This window comes from Pogoniulus pusillus, chromosome 24 (assembly GCF_015220805.1).
Source record: "Pogoniulus pusillus isolate bPogPus1 chromosome 24, bPogPus1.pri, whole genome shotgun sequence".
Taxonomy (NCBI): domain Eukaryota; kingdom Metazoa; phylum Chordata; class Aves; order Piciformes; family Lybiidae; genus Pogoniulus; species Pogoniulus pusillus.
Window position 1 is genome coordinate 14,913,944 of NC_087287.1, and position 10,647 is coordinate 14,924,590.

The 10,647-nt window shown below is 41.5% G+C and overlaps 1 protein-coding gene across 7 annotated transcripts in view; it reads right to left on the bottom strand.

Annotated features, from left to right (window-relative positions):
• The window catches only part of GALNT18 (polypeptide N-acetylgalactosaminyltransferase 18), a 181,033-nt gene extending 170,615 nt beyond the window's left edge, over positions 1–10,418 (bottom strand). For 3 of the 7 annotated variants that reach the window (XM_064163747.1, XM_064163749.1, XM_064163748.1), the window contains exons 1-2: positions 10,136–10,418; positions 9,717–9,982 (exon numbers count right to left, since the gene is read on the bottom strand). In XM_064163747.1, the coding sequence (XP_064019817.1) occupies positions 9,717–9,951 (235 nt within the window). In that variant the 5' untranslated portion in view covers positions 9,952–9,982; positions 10,136–10,418. The remainder of the gene's footprint in view (positions 1–9,716; positions 9,983–10,135) is intronic. The other 4 variants (XM_064163746.1, XM_064163745.1, XM_064163744.1 and 1 more) reach the window with 3 other exon arrangements.
• Positions 10,419–10,647: the final 229 nt, after the last annotated feature.

Consider the following 10,647-nt stretch of genomic DNA (forward strand, 5'->3'; position numbering starts at 1 on the left):
GTTTGTATGCATATTTCCATAACCATTTGTATGTAAAATGTCTCTAAGCACTGACATGAAAACATAGTAGAATTGCCACTATCAAAGTGCTTTTAAACCATTTTCATGTAAGAGAGACAACTAGTCTGAAAACCTCATGTATGTTGATAGAATTGGACTTATATGAAGAATGACAATAAATCAATGAAATTAAGATGTTTCTATACCTGTTACAATGGCTGTGTTTAGAGAAATGAAAGTGGGAATGATCTATCTAAACACAGCTCTTCTGTCACCCTTTTGCTACTGTTATTTCTGGCCTTGATGCTTTTAGTGCATAAATTCACTGGTCTTCCTTGCGTTATATATGGCTTTATATATCCCTTTGGAACATGTAATGTTTCTTTATAGTTGTTTTGCTTGGTTTATATATAACAGTTTAAAATTAATTTCAAATACATACAGCTTTACAATCATGTCAAAATATTAGCTAAACACAAGCTTAAAATATCTCATCTAATTACATCTAAGTTTAATAATGTCATATCCTTTAGGGCTGACATCACCTCATAGAGTCACAGAGTACTCACTCTACCACCTCTTGAAAAATCAGGACCAAAACAACAATATGTGATTGTAATATTGGAGACTACAGGGATACAACTCTGTTTCCAGGATCAGGATTTTTTTAATGCATCTTATCTGACTATATATGCATGCCAAACACTTCTTACACCACCGAACATACTACTATGTCTTAAAAAGTCTACATGAATGGAATCAAATAAATCTGAGTCTTGCATTTTTGAATCCTAGATTTGGGTTTAATTAACAAGCAGATACTTATAATAATCTACTACTTGTGAGACTGGTTTTCAGCAGAAGGCTTTCAGAATAGAACGGGAAATGGTGTGTCACTTCTTTCTGCTCCATGGAAACTCAACAGCACTAGTTTCACCAGTGTTAACACTAGCAGAAACTCAATAGTTTCCAGTCCGTAACTTTAGGTTTATATTATATAAAAAGGGACAAAACATTTGTGTACTCTTATGCAGTCCTTAGCTTTTTCTGTACTTCTCTCTCCCCTGACCCTCCTCATCCTCCAAATTATTATCCATGAAATAAACTTGTCTTCTAATCAGAAACACCAAAGAACTTACAACGTACCACTCCCCTACTCTTCACTTGAACAACTTAAAACATTCCTGTTAGCACAAGTAGAAGAGGGAAATGCTGTCATCATGCGATCATGCAATACAGAGCTGGTAAAATTACAAACACCTCAGAGAAAAAAAAACAAACAAAGAGAACAAAGTTATTTTTAAAACGATTCTGTGCTCTCTTCTGCAAGCCCTAGTCTGTGCAGAGAGAAATCCCAAAAGGTGTTTTCTCCAGCTGTAACTTCACTGCAATGATAATCCCGTAACGGATGGGTACAGCCTCACTGAGTCTGCTGTGCTGGAAAACTTTATCTGACAATTTTTCTTTCCAGCTACAGCATGCCAAACCTTCATGCTGAGCCTTTGACAAGTCATGACTCGTTGCAGAAAGAAAGGCTTCAAAGGAATTTGAATCCACCACGAAAGCAGGGACAGGTAATACACTGCATTAGTATTATGACTCATTAAATACTATTTAGATCTCTAGAATCGGCATGGGCATCTAACACAGTTCAAAAGTCTGTATTTTCTCCCTAAAATGAAGACTAAAATGACTATTTATCTATGAAGTAAAAAAAAACCAACCCAAAAAAAAATCCAGAAATAATATCTCTTTTTCTTAGATTATTCAGAAAGCTGCTTATAGAAATCCTCTTTTCTCAGAGATTACCTGTGACAGCTCTAATAGAAGACTAACATTCAAACAAAACTACAATAGGATTTCCACATCCCCACCAACATTACTGATACAAGATCACTGAGATCACAAATTTTCAAGGTACAAGCAAAGAATTAGACAATTATGTGGTCTTTAAGGTGTGCTAATTATAATACAGATGTTGGGAGAGATTTCTGATCTCATACTTCAGAGCCCATGTCAGCCACGAATTTGTATTAGCAAGACTGAGATCTACAGTGGGAGAACAGACATGGCTACTGCAAAAAGGCCAAGCTCTACACAACACCATGACATTGGCCTGCTGGAGGATTCTCACACCTGCTCTGGGCTGCTCCTAGTGGAAGAGGATAAGACCTTCCATGTGATTCATCTAAGCAATGCTGGCAGTGAGTCAAACTTGCCACCAACAGTCTACAGAAATTTAGCCTGTATCAATTCTCTATATCCCTTTCCTCTGCCCAGCTCCTGCAGATCTTATCCATGGGGACAAAGACCTTTGAGGCAAGGGTTCTGCTGCACATTACTACAGCACTGACTACAAACACGCTGGGATTTCAGATAGCTGCCAAAATTGTTATTGCCATAGAAAAAAAATAATTACAGACTACATAATTTAAGTAGATAAGACAGATTCTGGCATTTTAAAGGCAGAGAATGTCAGTTTGGAAAGTTGGATCTTCTGTTTCCATATTACAAAAAATAAATCAGAATACTGTCATTTGTTAATTTTCAAAGACAAATAGAGGAACTGCTGGAGAGCTGCAGTAATTACAGGCACGGTTTTGGCTCCTGAAGATGTCTGCCTTTGCCTTAGGAAACTCAGAATATCCTATTAAAAATAGCACCTTGGTTACAAAACACTAGTTTTGCAGAGAAAATTGATGAAGAAAACAGAAATAAGGTTGTCACACAGAGAACTCAATTACACTGCACAACTGTGGTCAGAGTAGACTTAATGGTAACAGCAGCACAAAGATGGTGCACTAACTTTCAAGTACTTGGCAATTTCAGTGTATCTGTCCACACTGTCCCATCAAACAGCCTGTTACCAAGCTATTTCTCAAGTTCCTAAAATAAGGGAGCCCATGAGTTTCTAAAGAGGTTACAGAGATAGCATTTGAAAGCCAAGGGCAGCACAGATGATGAAAGTGCTACTGGACTGTGATCATAATACTGCTCAGTGAACAAAGCAAAGGAGATTAGAAGACATTCTTATATGCATTTTTTTTACAAAGAGAAAATAATACAGCAGACATGAAACGAAATCTCAGAGGAGACATGACAAGATATGAAGTTAGCTTTTACTTTTGCATTTGACAGAAGTTTTATGTAATTAAAGAATAAGTTTTGCTAGTTGTGGACCAGTGAATTACTTATTATCAGCAGTCACACCACACAGTCTGCTGTGCGCTCAGGGACAATCGCAAGACACCACAGCACACTCTCCTAAGGCCAGTCTTCAATCTGTAGGCCAAGCATAGCTAACAGCATAATCTTATGGCTGCAATAAATGGGGACAGCTACTAACCAGCAAAAGATGATTCAGGTCCCGTTATGTCCCTTGCCATACTCCATACATAAACAGCTGAAGATGAAGTTTCCTGGCTGCTCTAACAGCAATCAAAGATTCCCCAACATCCTCAGGAAGACAGCTAAGACATCTTCACAACTGCTAATGCCATCTTAAGGTCTGAATCAGACAGGTTTTCAAATCACCACAGATTTTCTTCACCTATCACTTCTCTAATATTCAGATGGATAACGCTAGCTTATCCCAGCATACTGCAGCTTCTGTGTTTTCACAGTAAAATGTTCATGATGAGACCTTTCTGCTGCATGCAGAATTAAACTGTTTCTGTGGCTCATCACATGTGCAGGCACAACATTAAGTAGAGGCAGGCAACTATTTCAACCTTTTATCCCTAGAGACAATGGAAAAACCACATGGCCCATGCTAGGCACACTGACAAACAGGTGTTTGTAGGTTCTTTTATAATGTAATGGAAGGTCCCATATTTTGCAGACACGTAGGCCCAGATCCTATACTACTCAATACACATTACTGGGCTTTCATAAACACTCAGTTCATGCAAGAGAGATATTTTGAACTGCTAAGGCACATACTGCCATGAGAGAATGTGACACTGGGCCCAAGATGATCTCAGATGATACCAAATTCCCAGCAGCTATGCAGAGATCTTACTTTATGTTTCTTTTCACATGCATTTATCTGTACTTTGGACATGTAGCTGAAGTCATGCATTAGTACTAAACAGCCTTGCAGAAAGTTTAAAGACAGAAGTTTGAACACCAGCTGCAGGGTGCTTGTGTCAACCTGAGCAACATTTTCCAAAGTGACACCTAGCCAGGATGAATAAAGCACTGAGCTGAGTCCAGAACCTGAAGCAGAACAGCTTTCTTCATATCTACACAGCCCATAAATCATCTATCTGCTCAAAGATTATAGTACACAATCCTCATTTTCCACTGAAGCTATGTCATTACGCAGAGATAACAAATGCCAACAAAAATGAACTTCTTCAGACAAAAAAGGTGTGCTAGTTTGGCTTAGCAATAAGAGAACTTGTAGAGGGCACAAAAGTTCACGTTTTTCAGCCTCTGCTCCTGAATCACACTTTAACCTTTTGTTGAAGACTGTCACGTGAACTACAGAAATTGTTTAGATGGAAGGAAATAAAATTCAGGTCAACTCCCTTCCTAGAACAACCACTCCTCAGTTTTGGTCACTGCATCCTAACCATAGTGAAATAAATCCTCAGTGGAAGAATTACTAAGGAAGAATAAAATTAGAAGAGAACTATTATTATTAATTAAAGTTAACTATTTTGTGTTTTCAAAACTATAGAAGATGTAGTCAACCAACATCATTAAGCCTTTGGTAGATGGTCCTTGAAATACCTGCATCTACAGCAATGCTTGAAATTACAGCAATTTAAGTCTTCTCTCTGAAACCACTCTATTAAGGTTTTCATTAGTGCACCATTCCTAAGCATGGAAGGACATGAAAGTTAAATTATCTGCACTGACATGCAGGAATCTAGAATTACTTGAGAAGTCAGAGCCTAAAGAGAAAAAATAATGGGATTAATCCTGCATGTCTTACACATCCAAGTAGTTCCTTGTCTAGAAGTTAGTTACATTGGGACATCAAGTATCTCTGCTTTTACAGACTGTGAATATAGGGCCCTCTGCAGTGGAGCAAGAGTTGCATTCCCAAGGCTATTGTCTACTGCCAATTTGCTTCTCAATAGAATAAATACACTGCAGTGAGTGATAAACATGTCTAATTGCTTTTGAAGTTGAGGGAAGGAAATAAGCCTGGAGAGATTCAACAATTAATTATTCCCCAAGGCAAAGCACCATGAGAGTAACAGACATGGTAGAATGGCCATGTGAATCCTAGTGAGTCTGATTTTGTGGAACCCAGCTAGCTAGCCAGGCTGAAAAGGATATCTGTCACAAACTAGAGATTTATATACTGCATTCCTCCTCATGTTTGAGAGAAAGAAATACCTAAAAGGTAGATATTCAATATGGAACTTACCTATCCAAACTTTTGGATGGCTAAAATGAAGAATCTGGGATGACTTGGTTCCCAAACTCAAACTATCTAATTTCTGAAAGCAAATTACTCCACCCTAGAACCTGCCCAAAACACAGGGAATGAATCATACAGCGGAGATGTCTCCCTCCCTCAAGTGATCTCAAAGAGTGATTAGATATCCATTTATGGGTTAGGAAACATAGCTGAAATAAATACACAGAGAGAAATACTCTAAGCAGCAGGTTGAAAGATAACACATACATCTCTCTTACAAAATTTCCCAGTAGGCAGGGAGGGTTAGGAAGTGAGATCCTTTCACAAGACTTCACAGCCTTTTTTTTTTTTTGTAAATAATGCTGGAACATGAATATCATCTGATTAGAACCGGGACAATTGAAAAAAATATTAAAATGATATTGCATAATGAGACATGCAGGACAGCATACGAGGTGCTTTAAATTTATCAGATTACCACAGCATAGCTTTTCAAAAAAAAGGTTCAACTCACCACCAATGGCAGTCTAAAGCCATCTGAAGAAAGCAATAAACCGTTCTCTTCTTGCTAGTGTTTCCTCTTATCATTGTTACAAATTAAGTATCTGATGAAAGCAGTCTGCTTGCTGACGTGATCTTCCAACTGCACAAGCAACTTTGGACAGCTATTTAGTGACAGTGCAAATGCCAAGATGCATTATTAAGCTGAACAATGTGTAGTGATTTGTTTGAAGCAGTCTTGTATTGAATAACACCAGAGGGTTTGGGTTTGAGTTCTTTTGAACCAGTATGTTCCTTGTGAACTCAAGAGAACACACTGTTTTCAAATAAAAATGAGAAACACTGATTTCAAATCCTAGGTTGGAACCACAGATACTTAATTTAATGCCCCATTCACTAACTTCTGGCAGCAAAGCTCAATAGTACTAGATTATACATGTACATCCTTGCTAGACATGAAAAAGGACTGCATTTTGCATAAAACTAGCCATACGGTCTTTCTCCTCAGTTTCTTTTACACACAAAAAAACAGTACTTTAGTACTAGCCAGGCAGCATTCAGGTGCCATTAACAGTCACAGTGGCATACTGCCATAGAGAAGCACACAGATCATCGTCATTGTAAAAAGGCCATGTGATTTGACCAAACTCATCTTGTAAACTAGGCAAGAATTCATGATTCCCATGCTCAAACTCGAGGTTCAATGTCATACTTCCACTCCACAAAATACTTCTCTGTGGTCCCTACTGTCCAACCAGCATGGAATGCTGCCAGTCCTGCCCCACGCTGCCCACCAGAGAAGTTAGCATACAGATACACAACTCTTGCATAGGGTACATGACATAAATGAACACAGCGAGAAAAGAAGGAAACAGAAAAGTACCATACAGGTAGAGCAGACACACATGCTCGTATTCCATTTCCAGTACCCTTAAAAAGTGTGCAAAGAAATTATTATACTTCAATATTTGCACAAGTGTGAATACACAGCGGTGTAAGGTGTGCGATACGGCAGGTGTATACTCCTGCATTCAAACATTTCCATGCTTGGCTAATAGCAGCATCAATATTCCCCTTTTCATACCATTCTTTCTGAACATGAAGCACTCATGCTTTCATCATCTCTGAACTTCTCTTATCTGGAAAGCTCTTTTCAGTCTGATACTTTTTTTTGCCATTGAAATGTCTTTTAAAAATATATATACTCTAAAAAAGCATTTTACATGAAGGCACCTCTTATTCCTTCTCATTTCCAGGACACTCGATAAAATATACTGTAATTTACATGCTAAAGGAATTCCCAGATGGCATCTAATTAAACAATTCCATCAGAAAAAAAAATAAAATGAAATATTAGCCTAGTCCCATGTGTAAAATGCAGCAGTTAAAGCTCTCCGGGATTTGCAGGGCATCCTATGGAATGCAACTCTATTACCCAGGCTATTTTCATGCCTGTTCAGCATGGCAGAACATCTGAGCTATTGACACCTCTCTCCAATGTAAAAGAACATAAGTTGTTCAAGGAAAAGTTCAATATTGAACCAGAAATAACCCTTTTAACCTCATCCAGAACCATTATGGAAGCGGTTTTACCCAATTTATGGCAATGAATTGCAAAAGTTCTTGAAGCTAACTTATCAGCTCATCCCAAACTCTGTCAAAGTTGGAATATTCTTTCCAATGATTTCACTGAGTTTTGTGCCATGACCCAGGATTCACAGCATCTCACAGTGCTATGCAAAATCTAATTAAAATAACATATTATTCTGCAGTCTCTGCCACAGGAATTCCTTGCGAACCTCAGCTACTATGACTTGGCAAGAAAAAGCAGAGAAAGTTTACTTAGGGATAATGATTTTTATTTATTTTAAAGAGTAAGTGGTTTCAATAAGGTACGAGAACTTCGTAAACTTTGGAGTTTCCCCCCCTAAACCCATTTTAGTACTTATTACCAAGCTGTTCACTTAATTATTTTTAGACTGTCTTCAACTTTCATACAAATGTTAAGAAAAAAGTATTTTCATTTCATTTATGCATAGTCACAAAAAAGTCTACGTTCTAATCCACACCATACTATCCCCTGATTTAGGTCTACCCTTCTCTATTAATCTGTGGAGAGCTGCCAATCAAAGGAACAGGCTGATAAGGACAGTATTATTTTCCTTTAGAAGAAATGAGTATTTGAGCTTCAAACCACCAAAGCTGAAGGAGTTATGCTCCAACCTCATATGGAAAGTCAACTAATTTTATGTATCTTACTCTTAACAGCAGCTTTTGAAAGCTTCATACAAGCTTCCACAGTGCATTCCACTGGCACACAGACAAGAATATATTTGCTTTTAAAAGTCTATTTCAGAGATCAAGAAAAACTTAAGGACTGCTTGAGAAAATTTAACACTTGCAGGAGCTGCTTGAGCTCATCCTGCTCCTCCAAAAAGTAGTATTTCGTTAATTTACCCAAGATGACAAGACTATCTGAGAAATGAAGGCACGTACACATTGAATGGTGATGTGTCACATTTGAAAACAATCACAGCAAAGAGGCTGAGCTTTAGTAGTGCTGCAAACTGAAAAGTATTGATAAGCAGGGGAAGCCCAATTCATACAGGATGGGCCACCCTGCTTGTTCCACCTTTCTTCATATTCCCAGATCAGTTGGCCAAACCTGCCTGGAAGTGAGAAAGATTCTTTACACTAGTGATAGGTAAGCTTTACCAGATGGTTTGCTCTTCCTTTTCAGATTTAGGATAGATGAGAATTGAGATATGAAAATTCAGCAGAGGCTATGCAGAGGCAGAGAAAAATGGTCCCTCTCGATTTTGTAAGAGCTCTCCACCTACTCCTACCTTCAGCCTCCTCACCATGCAACCCTTAAACAGACTAAGGGAAAGATTGCATGATGCCATGCAGAAGATGCAAATATAAAGGAAGACACAAAAGATGAACCAGCAAAGTCAAGTGGTGCAAAATCTAAAACTCCCAGGAAATAATCATATTTCCCCACTGCTTGCCCAATTCAACGCTTCTCCCAGAGCTCGCATTAAAAGGAGATCAAATTAGAAAGACATTACACAAATGAGAAACTGCCCCAGTTATAACCCCAAGAGGCTCCCAACACTACAGCAGCACTAAGGGAAAGGCTTAAGAACACCCAGGCACGCACAGATTCGGCATGGATTAGAAGGGTCTGGTTTATAGGGAGCGAACAAACATCCCCCCTCGCAGCAACCCATTTCGGACAATAAAAATAACAAACACAACACAATGACGACACCAGCAAGATAGGAAGAGACCCCCGTGCCCTCCGCACACAGCCCTCCTCGCGGAACCCCCACTTCAGCAACGCACGGGCAGGCACGGAGCGGAGCTCAGGTTTATTATAGCACCAGGCCGAGCCCAACCCGCCGGAGCTTCCGCCGCTGCCCAGCGCCCGAGACGAGCCTCTTCAGAGCTACCCGCCGCCCGGCTCGCCCAGGCACCGAGTCCCCGCCGCGCTGCCACGCACCGCCGCCCACAGCACTCCCTCCGCGGGCTAGAGGCGACTTCCCGCCGCCGGCGGCCCCGGGAGGAGGGTGGGGAGCGGGGCAGGTCTCCCCTCGCGTCGCCCGCCTCCGCCGCTCCTCTCGCCAGGCACCGGGCGGGGACCGCCGGGGACTCCCACACGCACCGCAGCCTCCGCGCAACCCCCCAGCTCTTTGACGCCGAGCAACGGCTCTCCCCGATCCCGACAAGAATGTCACACGCACAGCAAAACAAACGCGGCAGGAGGGGATGGAGGCTGCACACGGCAAGCGGGGTGGGGAGGGGAGGGAAAGCAAGCGGGGAGTTAGGGTGGTACCTTGGATGTGCTGCTTGATGACATTTTCCAAATGGTCCAGTCTTTCTATAATCCTTAAAGTGTCCCCTTTGTCTTCCTCTAACTTTTTTTCTGAGATCGGCTCCTGCACTTTCACATAAACACTGGCAATGTAGTTGGTGACCCAGCCCACGTACAGCAGACAGACGATGTTAGTCATTCCACTCAAAATCACGCAAGTGGACACTAAAGTTTTGGTTTTCCTCGTGCACACCATCCTGAGATCCCTCCATATAGCTTCAAAAATCCTGTGATCCAGAAAACAAAAATAAACTTGCGATGAAAATTAATCCTTTCCCCCCTTTCCCCGAACCGGAGACACCACTCATAAATCAGTAAATTTCCATGCAAAAAGTTCTCTAATCCACAGAATAATTCTTAAAAATATAATTGTCGCCTACCTAGACCGAGAGGTGGGGGTGGGGAGGGCTGATAATTAGAATCCTGGATTGTAGTACATTAAAATTGCTGAAACTTTGCTGTAGCAGAGCCGCCAGCAACGTGCCGCCTGCCAGCTCGCCGCTCTCAGGCACCGGCTCCCGCCAGGGGTATCAAGGACGCGAGCAGCCAAGTGCCCACGAGTGGCAAACTTTGTTCCCTCCGCCGCCGCTTCCCATCGCTACCGGCCACAGCTCCCGAGTCAGACCTTGGGAGCAGCTCGCCGGAGAGTGGGACTCGCTCGACCGCGGATTGACAGCCGTCTGCTCCAATGAAGAGCTTGCTCCGGCGCGGAGGTTGCTGCCATCACCGTATGGCCGAGGGGGACCCGCGCGGGGCGGGGTTACCGCGAGGCCCACCTGCTCCTCGCACACACACACGGCACTGGGCCCCTCCGTGCTCCCGCCGGCGGGAGGCGGGGACGGCGGCCCCCCTGCTCTTCCTGAAGCTTGCTGCTTAGGATTCGCAGCCCAGC